Source organism: Tachysurus vachellii, chromosome 17 (genome assembly GCF_030014155.1).
Source record: "Tachysurus vachellii isolate PV-2020 chromosome 17, HZAU_Pvac_v1, whole genome shotgun sequence".
Classification (NCBI taxonomy): Eukaryota; Metazoa; Chordata; class Actinopteri; order Siluriformes; family Bagridae; genus Tachysurus; species Tachysurus vachellii.
Window position 1 is genome coordinate 12122806 of NC_083476.1, and position 23139 is coordinate 12145944.

The 23139-nt window shown below is 37.1% G+C and overlaps 2 protein-coding genes across 2 annotated transcripts; one reads left to right on the plus strand and one right to left on the minus strand.

Moving 5' to 3' along the window:
• The first annotated feature begins 3769 nt into the window (after window positions 1–3769).
• Window positions 3770–7407, plus strand: LOC132859614 (myosin light chain 5-like). Its single transcript, XM_060890391.1, has 7 exons — window positions 3770–3827; window positions 3924–4031; window positions 4778–4853; window positions 5679–5783; window positions 6814–6892; window positions 7039–7087; window positions 7198–7407. Exons 1-7 carry the CDS (start codon window positions 3825–3827, stop codon window positions 7297–7299), a joined length of 522 nt encoding a protein of 173 aa, XP_060746374.1. The 5' UTR covers window positions 3770–3824; the 3' UTR covers window positions 7300–7407.
• A 502-nt stretch (window positions 7408–7909) lies between these two features.
• On the minus strand, window positions 7910–22943 carry hpse (heparanase). The gene is made up of 12 exons (XM_060890390.1): window positions 22552–22943; window positions 21723–21868; window positions 21029–21157; window positions 18933–19106; window positions 18100–18271; window positions 16880–16927; window positions 16498–16591; window positions 11589–11695; window positions 10352–10466; window positions 9644–9771; window positions 9279–9431; window positions 7910–8497 (listed from the first exon to the last, which is right to left on the minus strand). The coding sequence occupies exons 1-12, from the start codon at window positions 22773–22775 to the stop codon at window positions 8341–8343; spliced, it is 1647 nt and encodes a 548-aa protein (XP_060746373.1). The 5' UTR covers window positions 22776–22943; the 3' UTR covers window positions 7910–8340.
• Window positions 22944–23139: the final 196 nt, after the last annotated feature.

Sequence of the window (23139 nt, forward strand, 5' to 3'; positions counted from 1 at the left end):
AACTGGTTGGGACACCACACCCACTACTGGGCTATTAATAACAGCCCCAACGTGGTGCATATTAATCTCAGTCAATTTCTATCACAAAAAAAAAATCCTGACTAAGAGAATTTCAATATACATGTAATTTTTTGTTAAAAAAAAAAAAAAAAAATACATTAAAAAATACACTTATTTCTAAATGCTACAGAACTGTTTGCTAATAACTTAACTTGGTATTATGACAATTTCCTTATAGAGATTAACTGATTTAAAATTTTGGAGCTTCTTTTATATATGTATATAACATTAATTTTTTCTATCACAGCTATGACAATAATGCAGCAAAAAAATCACAGTTGTATACTGTATGACTGCACATGTTCATCTCTTTATCATTTCTATAATAACTCATTCACAGGGACTTGAACAGCAAGGCCACCTTGTAATAAAGAAACGTCAAGTCCTGAAATACGTTCTATGTGTAGAAATGTCAAGAGGACCAAGCATAGGCCTAATTACCTTACCATAATTAGTACATTCTTATTTTCCTGCATCGTGATATCAATAATGCAATTTACTCTTATATTGATAAATAAATACAATAAATGCATTGATTTCCCTATAGATCAGACACTGTAGTATTGAGGATGAATGTATGAAAGTTTGCAGCCACATGGCGCCCATTAATGAAGCTGAGAGATGGAGCGGAGCTGTGTTGCCTTGAGCTGCCTGCTTAGAGTGTGTTTGTATAGCTTAACCAGCAGGCCACAAGTTCGTTCCCATGAGACTGAGAAGATGTGAAACTGGCACGTTCTTAAATCAAACAAGTTAGTCCCTGTCTGGATGACACACAACACGCCCTTCAATCTCAGCTGAGTGAAAACTCCTATCACAGCATTGTAACACTACACAGAAATCACAACCTCTAAAAGCAGATTATTCAGATTATATCTTTAGATGTCAGACATAATAAGGTATATGCCAAAGTATCTAAAAGTAAGAAGACATAGAACATAGGCATAACTCATCCCACTCATTCAAGATGTAATGTTTGCTGTGTTAGGCTTGTAAACTGGCGATTTATAAACATGACACAAGTCCTACTCTTTTGGAGAGTTGGACTTGTGTCATGTTCCTGGTATACAGTGGCTAGTATCAACCAAAAGTGGTCCAAAGAAAGACAACTGGTGAATCGCGGATAGGGGCATGAGCAAATCGTTTTCTTTTACTGTACATTGTGCAGATAGCTGGGAGTGTGTGTTGGCCTTTAAATTTTCCAGGCCAGCATCTTTGCTGGGCAAACAAGTCAGATCCATGGAGACGTCACCTCACAACTTGCTGAACTTAAAGGATCTGCTGTCTTGCTGCCAGAGACCACAGCCCACCTTCAGAGGTTTTGAGAAGACCATGGTTTGGAGGGTCAAAGCTCAAAGTTAGGCAGGTGGTTATAGTAGGTATGATTGGTTTATGAGATAGATAGATAGATAGATAGATAGATAGATAGATAGATAGATAGATAGATAGATAGATAGATAGATAGATAGATAGATACTTAAAAATACATAGATATAATTAATTAGAATATCAGCAGACATTATAAGGTGGGATAATATGTACGCATTTAGAGGGAAAATATAATTTTACAAACTGTTTGTTAACAATGTAATATTACTAATATTAAAATCATACTTAGATCGTTTATAAATCCTAATATAAAATTTGGAAACACCGCCACCTTGTGGCCAGTAATACAAACGTCTAAAGTTCTCTATTTTGAATAGTTTGTCACTGCTTGATTTTGAATAATTTCAGAACAGTCCAATCTGACAGTACTGGACGATTCAGGGCCAGTTCATGGCCAGGACACTCTTGCAAAATATATTTTTAATCTCAATGTGGTTTTCCATGTAAAATAATGGCAAAATACAAATTAAAAAATAAGGTCTGGTGAGTTCTGTGTACTTTTTTCTATGAGGACTTAATTTTTTGTGTTTTGAGTCATTGTCTTGCATTGCTCTGTAAAATTGGCAGACAGGAGGTTTCTGTAGACCTCTGAATTAATTCTGCTTCAAACCTCATGAGTTACATCATCAATAAAGATTAGTGAACCCAGAAGCAGCCATTCAAGCCCAAGCCATGGTTCTTTCTCCACCATGCTTGACGGATGAGTCTGTAAATTTTAGATCATGACCCAAGATCATGAACATGTCCATCTCTAGTTAGATCATGACTTTGTTCAGTCTCCTGGGTTTTAACATTGGCTATCCAGTTGCCTTGTTCAGATGGTGCTTTATAATTAGTAGTCTAAAAAAAGCAAACCTCTGTGGGAAGATTTACATTTTGCTAATTAATTATAGACAGCGTTAATGTTTGCACTATGCTCTCTTGATATATACAAAACAGATGGAATGGGTATGAATGAATGTTTGATGGTAACTTTATATACAAAGCTGTTATTATAGTACCTACAGTCATTTATTTATTCCAGTTTCAATTCATGTTTCCTATTTATTTAAATGAACACCTACACTCACTGTCTCAGTTTACTAAGTTGAACTATTTTTCTCTGGTGATTGTGTGTGTTTGTGTGAAAGCTGAGTGATGTTTTATATCTTGTTAAAATGTATTGATTATTTTGTATATCATCAGCACATCTGTATGTGACATCACTGCTTCCATCAGCAAGGTTACAGGGACAACCATATAATCTTAGGCATATAATAGAAGCATTTGCTTGTTACATATACATTACAGCACAGTGAATTTCCTACTTCGTGCATCCCAACATTTGAGGCTGGGGTCAGAGCGCAGGGTCAGCCATGATACAGTGACCCTGGAGCAGGGAGTGTTAAGAGCCTTGAACAAGGGCCCAATGGTGGCAGCTTGGCAGTGCTGAGGCTTAAACCCAGATTAGCTGAGCAACAAGTCAGAGCCTTAATCACATGAGCCACCACTATACAACATATAAAATATATAATAAATTAATTTTTAGATATTATTTAAATATTATAATTATATATAAATAAAAGCTTTTCAAATATTTTGTGATGTAAAACCTATACTTATTCATATGGTGATGTTTCCTGTAAGTTTACTTACAGTGACATTTATGGAAGGAGTCTCCGGTGTTAGCTCTCTGTAGCAGTCCGAAGTTAAGCTATAACTTTAAGTTTTCTGATACAGGAAAATCTTAAAGTCAGATGCAGCCATGACACAATGATTTTATGCATTTATTTTCATATTTCATTTTGATTTTTGATTAAATCTAACAAGTGGCATAGCTTTTGATTTTTTACACATTACTTCTATTCAATTTTCCCCACATTGCATTTACATGACATTTTGAAAATGGTTCCATAATTTCCCCACATGACTTGCACAGGACACAGAACATGATACACCTGGATGCACTTCAGGTACACAGAACAGGGTTTAATTTCATGTTTTTTTAAACATCTGGCTTTATTTATCATTTATTTTTAACATGATGTGATATACTTAAACATGCTGAAGTACCCTTTCATATGACTTCCATATGTGATCTATTTGTTTCAGCAAGTGATGCAGCTATGTCACTTGTCAGATTTCAAAATTTTAGAGCTAAAAACTTTTAAAAGGTTCTATATATTTTTAACATTTATCCTTTAAAGCATTTGGGTGTTGTCTAACAATGTGTCCATGTATGGACCTGTGGCCTGAGTGCTGGTCCTGCTGGACACTTTCTGTCCCTAATGAAATATTCTGAGCCTCTCCCTCTTACCGACAGCTGCTATATTTAAGCTCAGATTTTCCACCATGATTCTGCACAATCTTTTAGAGAGAAGGATTGGTGTGGGAGGAAAATGGTAAATTGTTGTGAATTATTTTTATATTTGAAATAGTTTTTGAAGAATCAATGAAAATTTCTTTTTGAAAGTTTTAGTGTTATCACTACTTTTCAGGCCAGCAGGAAGACCAAGAAGAAGGAAGGAGGTGCAAAACGTGCTCAAAGGGCCTCTTCCAACGTGTTCTCCATGTTCGAGCAGACTCAGATCCAGGAATTTAAAGAGGTATGAATTTATCAGCCAACACAGAAAACAATCGGGGATGCTCCATGCCCATATATTCATGTTTTGAACTAAACTATCATTTGTAAGGGTTTCTGTAATGGTAGTTCATTGGGATTTGCTATTGGCTATTAACTGCAACCAGAGTTAGCTAAAAACTAAATTCTAACAGTATAAGAAATATTTTTTATTAAAATCTGTTTTCTGAATTCTGAAGATGACATGAAACCCATGGAGCAGTCACACAGGCAATATTGGCAACGACAAACTGGTTATGTTTCTTAAGGAATAAAACGTCTTCTATTACACCAACACATGGAGAGCACACGAGAGTGCAAAATTAATGCATCCAAAATATTTTTGGGAACTTGTACATTGTGACAAATAATAAGACAGCTAAAATCACTTTAGGGAATAACATGTTTAAAAGAGATGGACAATCAGAGAGTAGACTTGTGAAGATTCTACACTTTAGTAATTGCAAGTAAGTGTGTTTTTGTGTTTGTTGTATAAATAAAAAACCTCTACATAAATGTGTCAAAACTGATCTGGTCTGAATTTCCTTAAAGCAAACACAAAAATTATTGCTGAATGGTGGAATGAGCATCATCGTAAAGACAGATCAGAGTTCAGACCAAAATAACTGTTTGATTCAGAGTCTCAGAATTGGATCAGTGCTTTATTAAAAAATGAAGTTTGAGAATTTAACCACTTTGTCTAACATTGATGATCACTTCTCTTTGGTTCAGGCTTTCACACTGATTGATCAAAACAGAGATGGTTTCATTGACAAGGAGGACCTTAAAGACACATATGCATCTCTTGGTCAGTGTGGGTTTTTCTTTTACATTTTACATTACATCTACAGCATTTGGCAGACGCCCTTATCCAGAGCGACGTACATAAGTGCTTAAATCTCTAACATTGAATACATTAATGCTGGCTCACTAAGTTACATACTTAAGATACCATGAGTTTAAAACATTTGTTCAAAGTTACAACGAAAAAGTGTCAAAGGTGTTTTTTTTTTTGTTTTTTTTTAAATGCAAAAGATAAGGAAAGAAGTGCTAGTTGAAGTGTTTCCTGAATAAGTAGGTCTTCAACCGCCGTTTGAAAATAGCCAGTGACTCAGCTGTCCGGACCTCTAGGGGAAGTTCGTTCCACCACCTTGGTGCCAGAACAGAGAAGAGTCTTGTAGTATACTTGCCTCTTACCCTGAGAGATGGTGGAACCAGTCGAGCCAGTGGAGGGATCGCAGCAGCGGGGTGGTATGCGAGAACTTTAGCAGGTTGAAAACAAGCCGTGCAGCTGTATTTTGGATCATTTGCAGAGGACGAATTGCATTCATAGGTAGACCTGCCAGCAGTGCATTGCAGTAATCCATTCTAGAAATGACAAGAGAATGAACAAGTACCTGAACAGCCTGTGTGGACAGAAATGGCTGAATCCTTCTAATGTTGTTGAGAAGAAACCGACATGAGCGAGTCACATTAGCAACATGAGAGGAAAAGGACAGTTGATTGTCCATGGTTACACCAAGGTTGCATGCTTAATTTTTCTTCGGTTTTCTTAATAATGTGCTTTGTTTAAATACTTTATAAGCATTATAAGATTTTTATGTTTAATTTAGATGTACTTTTTAATCCACAGGTAAACTGAATGTCAAAGACAATGAACTGGAAGACATGCTTAAGGAAGCCAGTGGGCCAATCAATTTCACAATGTTCCTTAATCTGTTTGGAGAAAAACTGCATGGTGGGTAACAGCTAATGTGAAAGCAATTAGGTAAAAGATACTACATTGTATTTATACTCCATACATGAACTAATATAAAAGACAGCAAGATCAAGAACATGTACAAATTACATACTAGGGTTGTACCCATCTAATATTTGGTTTTAATTTTAGAAAAAAGTTTTGAAAAACTATTCAGTTTGATTGAAAATTCTCACTCACTCACTCATTTTCTACCGCTTATCCGAACTACCTCGGGTCACGGGGAGCCTGTGCGTATCTCAGGCGTCATCGGGCATCAAGGCAGGATACACCCTGGACAGATTGCCAACCCATCACAGGGCACACACACACTCTCATTCACTCACGCAATCACACACTATGGACAATTTTCCAGACATGCCAATCAACCTACCATAAATGTCTTTGGCCCGGGGAGGAAACCGGAGTACCCGGAGGAAACCCCCGAGGCACGGGGAGAACATGCAAACTCCACACACACAAGGTGGAGACGGGAATCGAACCCCCAACCCTGGAGGTGTGAGGCGAACTATGATCTTCTTATATACAATATAATATAGTACAAGTACATATCCTACAAAAGTTTGTTTTTAATGTATTTTATTTATTACTTGTGCTGTTGCATTTCATAAAATTTTCAAACTTAAGCTAATTTATTCTCCCCAAATCCCCAAAGCAATGATAGAATGTAGTATCACACTGAAGCACTTGCTAAAAGAATGGGCTGCTCCCGGGACCTGTATTGAACTCAACATAATCAATGCATCTATTGATTATTAGACTCCTATGGACTCATATATCAAGTATTACACTAATGTAGCTCACATTTTGGTAAACAGGCTTAAATAATCAGAATTAAATGGCTGAGCCATAGCAAATTTAATTAAGAAAAATTACAGTCTACATTGTTTGGTGACCCAGAAGTCCTTTAGAAGCATTTCTATGCATTTCTTATTTTTTGTTTGTTATAATTTATATAGAGGGCAACAACAGCAAGGATAATTTTGAAATAATATGTCTCTGAATGTAGGTACTGACCCAGAAGACACCATACTTAATGCTTTTAAGATGTTTGATCCTGAGGCCAAGGGATACATACATACAGCTGAGTAAGTTAACATTACAGGACTGCTATAATAATAATTAAAAAAAAACAACACCTTCTGACCAATCCAAATCAAGCATTCAAGAGAGACTATGGCATAAAAATGATAAATCTAGATCTAAATTAATCAATGTTATTCTACATTTCTAGATTACAACACATGCTCATGACGCAGGCAGACAAGTTCAGTGCAGAGGAGGTGAGAGCTCCATCTATGCAGAACATCTGTCATATTTGTAACACGCTTTTGATTTGAGGTCGTTTCTACACACACACATACATATACCTTATGTTGTGTTTTAATGAAAGGTGTGTCAGATGTTCCAGTCCTCTAACATCGACACAGCGGGAAACCTGGATTACAAATCGCTCTGTTACATCATTACACACGGAGAACAGCAGGAAGAGTGAAGAAGCTCCAGCCACATGTTATTCCTGCTGTTGTTTACTCTGTGTAACATCTGCTAATGAATGTCAGCAGTGTGTTTATCTACTCTAAAATAAATGCATTTAATTTTATTGAATGTTTTTCACATCTTTAAAAGAGAAATTATAAAAGTATCTCCCCTTTTCAGAAATACATTTTTTTACTGCTTCAATTTACATCTTGGAGAGAGATATTTACTACAACTGAAATAAATAAATAAATAAATGACAGACAGACAGACAGACAGATAGATAGATTTAACTTGTTGGCCTAGCACAAATCATAAGCCAATCACTGCTCATCACCCAGTGTACACCATCGCCACAGAGAAGCATGATGTGTGGTAGCACCGTGTAAGGCGTTATGATGGTCTGCAGAGTTTGCTAGATTTTTTAGACCCTCACCTCAATTGACACTTTTTCAGAGCCTAAAATATTAATAATAATAATAATGATAACAATTCATTATTACTATTAGAAAATGGTTACAAAAACAATAAAACTATTGTATTTAATAGTAATTAAATTATTTCATTCAACTGTTGTTTTTTTACCACAATTTATTGACTAATATAAATATATTTTTGTTTGCTTTATTAAAGTGCAAATATCATTCCATATAGACTGGTTCGACAACAACACAATTAAAAATCTCATTATTATTGCACAAAAATAGCAACGAAACACCTTTACTTTTACTGCCATCAAAAATATATTTTTTAAATATGTGGCTTGGAAACATTCCAAGCTTTACTCAGTAAACCTCAGTAACCTGTTGTTGAATGGCATACATATCTGTTAAATCTCCTTCCTGATGTTTGATGTAAACATTAACTGAAGCTCTTGACCCAAACCTGCATGATTTAATGCACTGTGTTATGAGCAGGTGTTCAAGTAGCCAGTGAGTGTCTGATGATTCAAAAGTAACATGTAAACTCTTAAAATCTTATAATATATAAATGTTCATGGAGCAATGTTCAAGATTTTCCCATAAACAACATTCAGGATAAAATCATCACTGTGTTTTTAGCACAGTGGAGCAGCAGCTTGTTTCAGCACATAGAAGGCAAACGATAGTGCAGGAAGTTTGAGATGTTCTCCAGGAGGAAGTTCAACTCCATGAAGAGTTGGAAGAGTCCTTTCATCTACCATTTTCAGCACATCACCGTTCAGCCTGACAGATCTGCAGATTAAAATGGTTTAAAGCCATTGTTAAAAAAAAACATGCTGAATGCAAATTCATACCATGCACATTTCTAAAGTGTTTTTATCCTGGAAGACATTTATGCATAACAGATACACAGAGACTTGGCCTCAACCCCCTGAATACAATGGAGATGAACTGGAACACTGTCTGAACTCCAGACCTCCTCAACTAACATTAATGTCAGACCTCAATAATGCTCTTATGGAAATATCCACAGCATATAATCTAAAATCTAAAAATCTGACACTTGTATCTTCCCCATAGCACAGGAATTATGCTCAAATCTAAGTAAGCCTTTGCTAGCAGAATAATTAAAAGCTAAAGCTTACTATGGATGAAATCTGCACAAGCTCCTCTATAACTAAAGTCTATCCTAGCATACAAAAGCTACAAGCTACTATCCTAGCATACAAACGTGTAAGGGTAAAAGCTAACCTAGTAAATGAAAGCTAACCTTGTGAGTGTGAGCTGAGCTTATTGAGACCTATAAAGAGTTTACTGTGTATCTCTGTAATTAGGTGAGCTGTCAATCAAGTCTCATGGCTCAGATAGCGCAGTAGCTATCTATGGCCAACCTATGTTCATATGAAGTAGATCTGTTTTTGGATATTTGCTTAAATATTGTACAGACTATTTTTCTTTGTTGCTAAGACACCCACCAATGCAAGCGTCTGTGTGCTGGAATTAAACTTAGTTCAGGTTGGAACATACAAGAACACACATTTATTTAGAAATGCCCTGGCTTTGCGGTCATCACCTGGAACGGAGGCCGTCCTCCCCTGGCTCAGCCGACTGGAGCACAAATACTTCAACAGTGCTGTTGCAGACGATTTTCGGCAGCTTGATCACCATTTGCTTCTTGCTCAGGTTTAAGGCGAACAAAGTGACTGCACCTTTTCTGTAAGTATAACTGAGTAGAAAAGTAGCTTCCTAAATTGAATTATTTTTTTATACAACAGCACTGCTGAATCTTTGATTGGTTAGAGGGTCGTGATTAATCTTCTACAGTACGAGCTCTGTTAATAGTTCAGCTGCAAAACTGTGTGTAATCATTGTCAAATTTCTAAGGTATAGATGGAATAAAATCTTTGCATGTTCATCTCGAGGTTAAGATTCTTTTACCTTTCTTTGTTGGTGCAATGAAGATATACCCGTAAGAGCTGCTTTTGCCTCCCTGAACCTGACGGAACCTGCACTGTCAGCACTTCAGGTCCTATGAGTCTCTTGTACAGAACCGACAGCCAATAATCCTGCCGTAGTAGCTCTCTTAAAGCCCTGATATCACTTTCATACTTTGTGTCTTACCAGATTTCAGCAGATTTTGTCGTACCAAAACATTTACCAGATATTTATAGGATTTTAAATGCTCTTCAACAGTTCACACTGATTGATATTTTGACAACAGCATGTCAAAATATTTACATAGCAAATCAAGACAATCTGACAGCGACTGAGAAAATGTTTTACAAATAGTTTTGCTCTCCTCTTAATTTGCATTTTATTTTCAAGGGTATACAAACATTTTAAACTCAGCTACATGAGGCATAGCATCTGGATTAGCATAATTCTAACTTGAGCATTTATTAATGTAATTACAGTAATGAAAATCCAACCATTTTGCAAAATTAGATTAATCATAGTGGTTTCAGTGGTAAATATCACTGAACAACATATAAAATAGCACCAAACTAAATTAAACCAGTTAAAACAACTATAAATACACCACTGTAAATAATAAACTAGCTTCATGCTACAGTGTAATTGCTTATTAATTTATAGCCCAGAAAATATGGCAAGAAATGTTTTGACTCTGAGCAGCACGTAACATACCGGAAGTGGATCAAGATTATTATCCACAAGGTGATACGTCCCAGAGCCAATTAACACCTGTCGCATGACTACGTCCAATCCCAGCTTAGCCGCGAGTCCCAATTTGTCCAACCACCTTTAGAGAACAAACACACAGTGATTTATTCGGGTATAACATTTCTAAAATCTACATAGCTATCAAACACTAAACCGTAAAACTGTGTGATTTATATTCTGTAGCATTAAGATTTTGCTTCACTGGAACTAAGAGACCCAACCACTGTTCCAGCATGGCAATGCCCCTGTGCACAATAGCTACATCTTACGCACATATAATTACTTATAAAAAAAAAAGTAGGAGTAAAAAAAATGCAAATATAAGAAAATTAAGACATGATGCGCAATGGTTAGAGTGGAAGAATTTGAGTGGTCTGCACATTGCCTTCGACACATTAAACTTAATAAACACCTCTGGGATGAACTGGATACCTCCTGTGTCCTTGACCACCTTTCCTCACAGCTGTGCCTGACCTCACTAATGCTCTTGTGGCTGAATAAGCAATTCCCAAAGGCCCTATTCCAAAATGTAGTTGGAAAGATTCATTTTATATATCGTATATTACTAGAATTTTCTGGTAAATCCAGTAATAACTATAAGTTCCTTTCTTTTCTTTTTGCTAAACAATACATACTTCCTTTAAACTTTTAATCCGTTCATGTAAAGCTAGGTGGTACTGATAAATAAGCTGAAGAAATGGATTCCCTTCATTTTATTTATTTAAAAAAACATCTGACTAGTGAAATTGACATTGTAATTTATTTAAGTAGAAAAATATGCTCTGGAAAATAAATCACAATACAGACCTTGAATTTCTTTCTTATTTAAATTTCTCAGTCTCAATCTGGGATGGATACAGCGGGGATGATTTATTTTTTTTTATTCATTATTTGCCATTTTCTAGCTAATGCTAGCGTAAACTATCAGTAATAAAATAATAACAATAATATGCCATGTGCTAGACACAGAATTCTCAATTCTGGTGGTATAAACATTTGAATGATATGGTTAGATGAGCTTGTTTGAGACAGCATTTTGCACTAAACTTCATTTTTCAGCTCAGTTTGGAATCTAATATTGGAAAGTTAATTCATATTTTTAAAAAACCCACAGGTTCCACTCTATGGATCTTTTAACAGATTTTTCACACAGATTTATTTAGCCACACATTGACCACAGAGTGTACATGTATGTACTCACATAAAACCAGCAACAAAAGTATCAGAGAGACCGAATGCCCCACCACCGTATGCTGAGCTTGTCTCTCCAAGCCATACTTTCTTTCCAGGAGACAGAGAATTGACAATCTATATACAGACACATTTACAACATTACAACATTTGGTATCAAGTGATCTTATTTGACAGAAATCTAGTTTACTCTGTCAGCCTTCTGGATGAATGTGATTAAAGCAAAGCAGTCTGTAAAGTTTAGATTGGGAAAATATAAGAAGTATAAACTATAGAATGTCTTACAAGTAAAACCTTGAGATTATTTCGAACGGCTTCACTCGATACTTTTTTGTTAATCAATCCTATAAAGCCTGATATTATTGGAAGAACATTCTATTTTTTTTATTGACCTGTTTACTAGATCTGTAATACTGTTTAAAATTATACCCAATTACAAATTTTGTATCATATTTGCTACATTGGTATATACATACCATCTAGTATATACATATATTTTTAAGGAAAGTGGAGAAACAAGTTAGTAATCCAACATCAAGCTTCTCAACATTGTGTTAGATAATGCATATTTACAGTCCAAGTTAAATACAGTTTGTATACAGTTTGTATGTGTTTGCATATGTACAGCGGGTAAAATAAGTATTGAACACGTCACCATTTTTCTCAGTAAATCTATTTGTAAAGGTGCTATTGACATGAAATTTTGACCAGATGTTGGTAACCACCCATTCAATCCACACATGCAAAGAAATCAAACCATAGATGTACATAAATTAAGTTATGTTTAATAATGTTAAATGACACAGGGAAAAAGTATTGAACACATGAAGAAAGGGAGGTGCAAAACGGCATGGAAAGCCAAGACAATCAGTAACTAGATTTGTAAAGTTCGTCGAGACAAACTTTGATGTTGGCTTTGACGGTGCAAGTATTCGCAAAGGCCGGTGCTTTTTGGAGGCGAGTGGACATAAGGGTTAGTGTTACTTTTGGAGGCAAGTGGACAGAAAGATTGTGAAAGCTACTGGACCGCTAGGGTGCCAATACTTTTGGAGGCGAGCGGACATGAGCATGTGACATGATCCGAATACCCATGAGGCAGTTCCCCTCATTGTGCTGAGTGTTTTGATATGTCACATGTCCATGTTGTGCAAATTTTTTATTTTCACGTGATGACACGTGACGACACGTGACGTGACGTGACCATAACACACGTGAGGCACTTCCCCTCATTGGGCTGAGTGTTTTGATATGTCACATGTCCGTGTTGTGCAAATTTTTTATTTTCACGTGATGACACGTGACGACACGTGACGTGACGTGACCATAACACACGTGAGGCACTTCCCTTCATTGGGCTGAGTGTTTTGATATATGACATGTCCATGTTGTGCTAATTTTTGATTTCGCTTATTTTGGGGGCGGGGCTACACGTGACGTCACGTGACGTGACCAAAATACACGTGGGGCAGTTCCCCTCATTGTGCTGAGTGTTTTGATATGTCACATGTCCATGTTGTGCTAATTTTTGATTTCGCTTATTTTGGGGGCGGGGCTAAACGTGACGTCACGTGACGTGACCAAAATACACGTGGGGCAGTTCCCCTCATTGTGCTGAGTGTTTTGATATGTCACATGTCCATGTTGTGCAAATTTTTGATTTCGCTTATTTTGGGGGCGGGGCTACACGTGACGTCACGTGACGTTACCAAAATACACGTGGGGCAGTTCCCCTCATTGTGTTGAGTGTTTTGATATGTCACATGTCCATGTTGTGCAAATTTTTTATTTTCACGTGATGACACGTGACGACACGTGACGTGACGTGACCATAACACACGTGAGGCACTTCCCCTCATTGGGCTGAGTGTTTTGATATGTCACATGTCCATGTTGTGCAAATTTTTGATTTCGCTTATTTTGGGGGCGGGGCTATATACGTGACGTCACGTGACGTGACCAAAATACACGTGGGGCAGTTCCCCTCATTGGGCTGAGTGTTTTGATATATGACATGTCCATATTGTGCTCATTTTTGATTTCGCTTATTCTGGGGGCGGGGCTACACGTGACGTCACCAGTATACCCGGTGGGGTGCCAATACTTTTGGCAAAAAGTGGCTACTGAGGGTTTGGACATTTCATGTCAATACTGCAGTCATTATGGGATTCTACTTATTATTATACTGCATAGAACACAGGAGAGAAGCCGTGCCTGAGCTCTGCGCACGCTGCGTGTGTGAAAGCTTAGAGGAATTTTAGGAATTCCCCATTCAAGTCTATGGGACGTTCCATCGTCGACTACGGGAAAACCGAAAGTTCCGTCGGAACGCCGAGTCCGGAACTTTGTCCGGAGTAACGTCCTAAAGAACCTGTCCGAGTTTGGTGTAAATCGCTCGAAAACTTGCCGAGTTATAAACCTCCAAAATTTATAATGGAAGTGGATACGAAAAAAGGCCACTTTGAGCTTCCGTACCGGGAATGCCGGAATTCCGATCGCTTAGAAAAGTAGTAGCAACAAACTTCAGACCAGGGTCTACGACATATCCGAATTTGGTGCATGTGGCTCGAAAGCCCTAGGACGAGTTACTCTTGATAAATTTGTGGCTAAGAATAATAATAATAATAATAATAATAATAATAATAATAATAATAATAAGCTTATAAAGGAAATCAGAATGTTGGCTTCTACAAAGCCAACATAATTAGAAAGCAATCCTGCTCCTTGTCAATGCAAATTAATATCTGTCCAAACTGATGGCCTACAGTATAAAAAGGTCTCGTTACCAAGGTATCACACAAGAAACATCTCATGATGGGTAAAAGCAAAGAACTCTCTCAAGACCTTCGCAACCTTATTGTTGCAAAATATTCTGATGGCACTGGTTACAGAAGGATTTCAAAACTTCTGAATGTTCCAGTGAGCACTGTTGGGGCCATAATCCGTAAGTGGAAAGAACATCATTTGGCCACGACCAGGTGCTCCTCGCAAGATTTCTGACAGAGGAGTGAAAAGAATTATCAGAAGTGTTGTCCAAGAGCCAAGGATCACTTGTGGACAGCTTCAGAAAGACCTGGAATCAGCAGGTACAGTTGTTTCAAAGAAAACAATAAGTAATGCACTCAACTGCCATGGCCTGTATGCACGCTCACCACGCAAGACTCCACTGCTGAAGAAAAGACATGTTGAAGCTCGTTTAAAGTTTGCTGCACAACATTTGGACAAGCCTGTGAAATACTGGGATAATATAGTCTGGTCAGATGGGACCAAAATTGAACTCTTTGGATGCCATAATACACACAAGAAATGGCACTGCACATCACCCCAAAAACACCATACCAACAGTAAAGTTTGGAGGTGGGAACATCATGGTGTGGGGCTGCTTTTCAGCATACGGTACTGGCAAACTTAATATAATTGAAGGAAGGACGAATGGGAAAATGTACAGAGACATTCTTGATAAAAATCTGCTACCAGGATGATGACGATGAAACGAGGGTGGACATTTCAGCAAGACAATGATCCCAAACACACAGCCAAGGAAACTCTCAATTGATTTCAGAAAAAGAAAATAAAGCTGCTAGAATGGCCCAGCCAATCACCTGATTTGAATCCAATTGAAAATCTATCGAAGAACTAAAAATCAGAATTCATAGAAGAGGCCCACGGAACCTTCAAGATTTGAAGACTGTTTGTGTGGAAGAATGGGCCAAAATCACACCTCAGCAATGCATGCAACTCGTTTCTCCATACAGGAGGCGACTTGAAGCTGTCATTACCAAAAAAGGCTTTTGTACAAAGTATTAAATATGTTTTCAGTAAGCGTGTTCAATACTTTTTCCCTGTGTCATTTAACATTATTAAACATAACAATTTACGGAATGGACTAAGAGAGTAGTCGTGTAAATTGGAATGCGTCTACTCGCCCCAAGACCAAACAATCCCAATCTTATCTGCTTTCGGCTCCCCTCAACCAGCACTGGCCTCGGCCAAGGCCGCTGTTGGAACAACAATTCCCCTGGAAGAGCACTGCAGCGAGACGTTCTTGTGTTCCTTCCCCCACTTCTACAGACACCTCCTGATTGTTGACTCTCTTTGGGACCTAATCAAGGTTGTCTCCATGGCAAATTGCTGTGTATCGATATGACAATCTTGTGGACTGAGGCCCCAAGATTTGATGCCGGGAGCAACGACTCTCCAGGCCTACACTTACATACATACACACACACACACACACAAAGATATGCACTCACCCGACACCCCCCATCCCACGCCTTCGCCGCTTTGTACCGCGAGTCTGACAAGCGGGTCTGTGACCAGCGCCGAAGATAAAGGCCGCAGGACCTGATGGCTGCTTGCCTGTGCTGGATTACCTCCACCCCCCCACTCCCCTCCCCTGTTGCAAGTCGTGTGTTTATGGCGTACTGTTTATGTGCTTATGTTGCTGAGGTGTTTTTTTCCTGTTCCCACACTGTACTCCCCACCGGAGCATAGTCTGGGGGTTGTTTTTTTTTTTTTTTCTTATCCCTTCCCTCATTTTATGCTGTATTTCTTTTCAATCCCCTGTCTTCCTGTCCTGTCCCCCCCTTGTCATATTGTATGTATTGGATGTATGGGCAGGTTGATGGCTAATTTCACTGGTACCTGTGACCAGTGACAATAAAGGCTACTACTACTACTACTACATCTATGGTTTGATTTCTTTGCATGTGTGGATTGAATGGGTTGTTACCAACATCTGGTCAAGATTTCCTGTCAATAGCACATTTAGAAATATATTTACTGAGAAAAATGGTGACGTGTTCAGTACTTATTTTACCCGCTGTACAGTATATATGTCCTTAACTATATTTAATTGTCCTTAACTCAATCACAGCCAGATCTGTAATCACTAACAGGAAAAATAAAGTCAGTAGTGATACCTTGAGGACCTCGTCTGTTTTATCCGCCAGCATATCGAGAACTTTGGGATCAAGGAAATCATCCAAAGATGCATCTCTTCCATTGACATAATAACTAACAACAAATATAAAAAGACATGTGACTTAAATTAAAATCATGCAGGAAAGTCACATGAATAAATGTACAGAGCAAAAACAGGCTCAATGTTTGTACAGTCAGCAGCCATTTTAGCTGGTCAGCTTTTTTAGCTTTTAGCTGGTCAGCTGAAAAAAAAATGGCTTTTTTTAACAAAGAAATATAAAAAAAAAATGTTTGGGTTACTGCAAAAGTTCAGATTTAATTCTAGCACACTGTGTGTGTGTGTTTTGTGTGTGTGTGTGTGTGTGTGTGTGTGTGACATACTGGTGCCAGGTACAGGCATCAATGGCTTCAGCTCCGCTTTCCAAAAACCTACAAAAATATACAAAAAGGACTCAAAGTTCAAATTTTAAATCCAAGATGTGACGTGTAACATACTGCAGCATTTATGATCACTCCTGTTTGTACTTTAGTGAACTGTATGTTATGAAACTTCAGTGTTTGTTAAACCTCAAGAGCTTAACAAGCAGCTGAACTTCCTGGTCACACTGAAAGTATGGGTGTAGCGTAATATTCTATTCAGCATGCTTGATTGACAGCCACTCACACTAGGTTAGGTTTAGCTTTCAACCACTTTTGCTAACATTAATCGTTATTTATTTATTAATTTATTTTTACTTAGTAATTTAGTTTAGCTGCCACCTGCTAGATTTCCTGTCCACTCTACTCTAAAACATTCAGCAGTTATTCAGAATGACTGTGTTCTTCATTATTAAACAACAGAGCTGGCTTAACATTTTAAATGAAGTTTACTGTACTTGATTCTCCAGCATGGAGTGTTTGTATATAAGAGGTTTTACAGTAGGCAATCTCATCCGTCTTTTTGTAAACATTTTTATGCACATTTTCTTTCTTTTCTAGGAAAAAAGTGTTACTTGCAGCAATTAATAACAAAGTGTGTAAGTAAACCTTTCTAGTATCTACATCTTAAGTAAAACAGAGAAGTTTAAGGGCCCAAGTGCATTGTGGTTACAGTAAAACTTTAGATATATTCACACTCTAGTTTCTACACTGACAGGATTGACCGCACTGTTAAACGTGTCTGCTTGTGACAGTTACAGTTGAGCTAACATTATTTGAATCACTTTCAAATTACCAATTAAATGACAGATGCCTCTCATCCCTTTGTTTCTATTAATGTCATATGTTTTCAGTGCATCTATAAAATAAATATACAATAGTTAACTCTCTCCTGCCTAATTTTAGCTGAATCAAACACACTGAAAGCTTATATTTCAGTCTCACATTAATGAATCATTCTTCCATTAATCGTGACAGAAACAGAGTGAGAGAGAACAAAACTCTCATTCCAGATACATATGTCTACTTTCTTGGAGTGAACAAAAAAAAAATTAAAAAGATTTGATAGATTATATTTGTCAGGTCTATTGATGCTGTTTTTAGCTAGAAGTTTATGTTTTGTTTATTCTACGTGCTTTATTAAAAAGGCTCCTGTAGCTCTGAGGGAGGTGTTAGTGTCTAACCCAGTGAGGAGGTCTTTGCGGTGGTCTCGCGGCTGACTGATATCAGGTCCGTACACACCCGAGGAATTGTACAGTTCTGATTTCTGCAGTATTTTACGCAGATGAATGAAATCCTCTCCCAGCTGGGAACCGCTCACCCTGATCCCCGCCTTCTTCTCGTAACTGTTGGGTTCTGGTAATGAAATCCACAGCACAAGATTAAATGCTTTATTAGAGATAAACGATGAACGATTTATAATGGTAAATTACATGACAGTGTTGTTGAATTTGCTAATTTTGTTGGTCATGAGGTGATGCTTAATTTTCTATAACAGCAATGCTTACATAAATCACAAATCTATATTAATGCGCTCATTTTAACGTTATTGTTTCTATGGTAACAGCTCGGGCCAGGGGGACATTCATGGGTTTAAAAATGTGCTGAAATTCATTACTGATTTGGTGAAGTTTTCTGTCGATGCATTTTAACGGTAAGGCTTTAAGTTTTAAATGCTGGAAAGTCATCAGGACAGAGGAGTTGTATTTTGTGGTTTCCTTCTAACTTCAAGCTGCATTTTTTTCTTTTCAACTTCAAGCTGCTATAAGTGATAACAAGAAAGAGGCTTGTCTCAAAATGATCCACATTAAATGTAACTATAAGTGGAGAAAAATTATGAGATTATTATTTAATAAATAAAACAGTAATAGTTCATAATGAAACATAAAATATTACCCTGCTTCGTTACACTACCACGTTACATTTCATTCTTTACTTCTTTAATCTGTCAACATTTCCTACTAAGATAGCAATGTTCCTGATACAAAGGTTGAAGCAAAAACAAACAGAGTCGCACCATTTCCCAGCTCCCAGGACATCCTGTACTGCTGTCGCTCACAGTAGTTTAGCAGCAGCTCGGCATTCTGACTGTCCCACACATTCTCAGGAGTTCGTAGCAGCGCATTTAAGCCAAAGATCAACTCCAATCCCGAGCAGTTCACAAAAGAGTAAAGCAGATCTATGGCATATTCTACACAAACATGAAAAAGATCATTAAACAAACATAGTAAAATGTTCCTCATATTTACCCACAAATCCAGATTATTACACTAAGTAAGTGGTTCTATTTTGTGTATTTGTCCTGTATTGTCTGTTTGCACTGTCTTTTGTCTCGCACTGTTTTCACTAGGTTACACACGATGCACTTCATGTGGCTAAGACAACTTACTATATGTCCTTAGCTCTGTGTTGTGTTATGCAGCTCTCTGTGTTATGTAGCTCTATGTATTGTTATGTAGCTTTGTGGTGTGTTATGTAGCTCCATGGTGCTGGAGAAACGCTATTTCATTTCACTATTTACTGTGACCAATATATACAGTCCTGCTCACCATTATTGGCACCCCTTAAGGTTTTGCATAACTGAGTGAATGTCTTCAGAAATAAATGGAAAATGTGCCAAATTTATATCAGCAGGATCTTTTAATTGGAGGTCCAAAGTAATTTAACAAAGACAATTGTTTTTTCAACATAGGAAAAAATAGAAAACCAGCATGTGCACTAATATTGGCACCCCTCCTTAATATTTGGTTGCACACCCTTTGGCAGAGATGACAGCCTCCAAACATTTCTTATATCCATCTTTAAGCTTCTTGCACTTCTCAGCCCATAAAGCCCTGCTTTGTTTAGTGTGCAGCGTATAGTACTTGTTGGTCCAGGTTGGTCTTCAGGTCTTTAGATGTTTGACGTGATGTTTTATCCACCATTCGCACCAACCTTCGAACACTTCTGTCATCAATTTTTCTCTTCCCCCCACGTCCAGGGAGGTTCTTGACAGTTCCATGCCTGGAAAACTTCTTAATAACATTACGCACTGTTGAAACAGGGATACCAAGGTCTTTGGAGATGGCCTTATACCCTTTGGAGGTCTTGTGCTTGCAAATAATAGCATTTCTGTTGTCCTCAGACAGCTCCTTTGTCTTTACCATTGTCACACATGAAGAGGTAATAACAGGTGGCTTTTAAAAACACCAAAATGATCATTCATTGGCTAATTTATGTCACATGGGTGGAGGCAATTCATCACAGGTGATCCTCATTTGTGATTTGCAAAGGGTGAGCCAAATTGGGTTTCCATACTGGTTTGCAGCAAAGGGTGCCAATACCATTGACATGGCAAGCATTAAGTTTTTCTGTGTTTTCCTCATAATGTTTATCTTTTTAAATGTTCTTTATCATTTGCTGTTTTGTATATTCCACAATATGTACATAAACTTCATGGGTGCCAATAATGGTGAGCAGGACTGTATATAGTGATAGAAATATATAGAAATAAGTATATAAGTATATAAGTTATATAAGTATATAGAAATGACAATAAAAGCTTCTTGACGTGACTTGAAGGAGTGCGATAGTATCATTACAGTGTTAAATTACAAAATACATTGTATGATGACAGTGCTATGACGTATGGTTAACGGTGTGTAACACAAAAGCAGCTTTTCTTTTATATCAGCACAATAGAAGCTTAAGGCAGTGACATTTCTTTGAAGAAAAAAAGTGTGTGAAATCAGCCTTACTCGATCATTGTACATTATAAAAAAAAAACAGAGGATTAGAATGAACTCGACTTTGGCGTTAGATAATCATTTGAGAAAATGTTACAGAGAAGCAAAAGAGTCTAAAATTAACATCCCTGTATCAAACAGTGCAATGGAAATTTCCAGAAAATATATCTTTATCCAACAATGTGTCTGTTTCGTTTCAGGTCTACATTGGAAATCGTCATCAACCTGACTTTAGTCGTGTCAATCTCAACTTCCAAACCCAACAAGCTAAACACAGAAACCAAGCTGTACAAATCTGACCCGATTGTAGAAAACAATAATTGATCGTAACTTTAAAGTTTAAATAATAAGTGACAGCCTGAAGAGTGTCACTCTATAACCTGCTTACCAGAAAAATTTACTTGCTTGTATTTTCCTCGCACATCCTCCTGGCGTAAGAGTAAGGCCTGTACTGCCCATTCTCGCTTTAGCTCTTCTTCCAGCAATGGTGGCAGCTCATATTTACTACACGCAGGTCCTACAAGAATAATCCCAAACAGAAACTTTGACAAATGCAAAACAGGATTTTTCCGCAAATAAAAGAAACTAAATCTTATAGCATTTGACAGATTAAAAAAGAGAAAGGTGTATTTATATAACTAAGAAAAGTACAACCTGCTGATCGGTAGTGCCTTCACTGAGAAGTTGCCACTACAATAAACATATGCTATCAAAATCCTTATTATCTTTAAGAAAAGACTAATAAAAGACTAATTTTAATGTTAGCATATGCAAATATCTAATCAAACCTAAAATATAAAAATGTAAAATATATAATCTAAATATAAAATATAAATCTTAAAATAATTAATCCATTTCTTAAGTCACATGTTTGGAATCTTAGTCAATACGACCACATTTTGGAAAATTGGAATTTTGTGTAAAAATTATAGTGTAGTAAAAAAAATTTCAGTTTTACTCAGTCTACATTTCATAATATCAGCTTCCTGTTTTCTGAACGATCACAGTTAATGTCAAGTGAAAGCAATCACTTGACCGTCAAGCTGCTCTTAAAGCATAAAGTACAATAAATGTGACAGTACCTAAATGAGGAAAAGAATCTCCACTGTAGCTTTTATACATGTAATATTCACTCTGTGGCTTAAATTCCATAAAATCTTGTTCAGTCCCGCCAAAGCGCAGAAATGCAGGAGTCAAAGCTTTGGCAAGGGTCCTCAGTTTTGGAGAGCTGAAGAGACATCATGTTAGCATGTTGTTTATATTTTACAAATAATTCATAAAATAAGCAATGTGACTTTACATAACCTTACATCAACAATACCTGTTGTATTTACGTGTCATCCAAGTAATAGTAGCTTTTCCTACAAGTTTACATTTGCTTTTTTAAAATAAAATAAAAAATAAATTAATTAACTAATTTAATTAACCTTAACCCCAACTGAGCAGTATTTCACTTCCGCAAGAGGAGTGTGAAATGAAAAAGTCCCTAAGTGCATTTCTTGGAACTACATAGTAAAGAACAACAATTCAGTGGTCCTGTGTGCTTAATGTAACAGACACTGTTATATACTTCAATACTATCTATTCCTGTACTTTTACTCACACAGAAAAGGTGTCATGTTCCAAGTTGTTTAACACATCTGGATGTAAATATCAGAAAATGAAAAGCTGAAATTCTGATCCATCATTCATTATTTTTCAAATATGCATGCTTTTACAGTACAGTATAAGTAAGAATTATTATTTAAAGTAGATCATTTAAGATTTCTGACATTTCTAAACAATATAAAAATATTTAAGAATGTGTGTGTGGTGGTGGTGGTGGTGGGGTACATTAGATAGACAGATGTGTCAGAAAAATGGCACAAATGTGAGAGTTCACTTCATTCAGGCGCTTTATTTAACACTTACCCCAGAAGGAACATGAATTTCTCCTCTGCCACCAGACTCGCATCTATAGTCACAGACAGAAACCTTTCATCCACTTTTCTGGCCAGACGAGAAAGATCTATTTCCACATTTACAGAATTTAAAACCACTGCTGACACAAGGAATGTTTTAAAAAGCACAGAAAATGTAACGAAATGCGCAAAGGCTGCGAATCGGTTCACGGATCCTGAATTTCTCATCATCATTATCTAAAGTACTATCTATCTACATAACCAGGTTGTTCATGGTCACGCTACTTTACATACACTAAACGTACAATAAGATATTTTTATATAGATAATCATAACCGGCTTCATGAAATTTTTAAAATGCTTTAACTGACTCGCTCGCACAGGATTTCCGGCTCGGAACCGTCTAGTCTAGTATAAACAAGCAAAGGCGTGATTGTAACACGTGGGTGTGGCTTAGTGATATTCAGGTAACAGGTGATTGGACAGAAGCTTCTCGGAAGCCACGCCTATGAACGGTGTTCCAGTGGAAAGAGGTGTGTCCTTTTTTTGAAGCTCCATTCAATTTTTTTGTCTATAAACTGCAGACCAATAATGTCCC

What these genes read in the sequence shown, in the direction of transcription:
- LOC132859614 (XM_060890391.1), top strand. An exon ending in AGATCCAGGAATTTAAAGAG is followed by an intron (nt 4,032 to 4,777) that starts GTATGAATTTAT and finishes TCTTTGGTTCAG; the next exon opens with GCTTTCACACTGATTGATCA. An exon ending in GGATACATACATACAGCTGA is followed by an intron (nt 6,893 to 7,038) that starts GTAAGTTAACAT and finishes CTACATTTCTAG; the next exon opens with ATTACAACACATGCTCATGA.
- hpse (XM_060890390.1), bottom strand. Translation starts at nt 22,775, where the DNA reads ATGATGATGAGAAATTCAGGATCCGTGAACCGATTCGCAGCCTTTGCG. An exon ending in AAATTCATGTTCCTTCTGGG is followed by an intron (nt 21,869 to 22,551) that starts GTAAGTGTTAAA and finishes ATGTCTCTTCAG; the next exon opens with CTCTCCAAAACTGAGGACCC. An exon ending in GAGGACGGCCTCCGTTCCAG is followed by an intron (nt 8,498 to 9,278) that starts GTGATGACCGCA and finishes TTTAATCTGCAG; the next exon opens with ATCTGTCAGGCTGAACGGTG.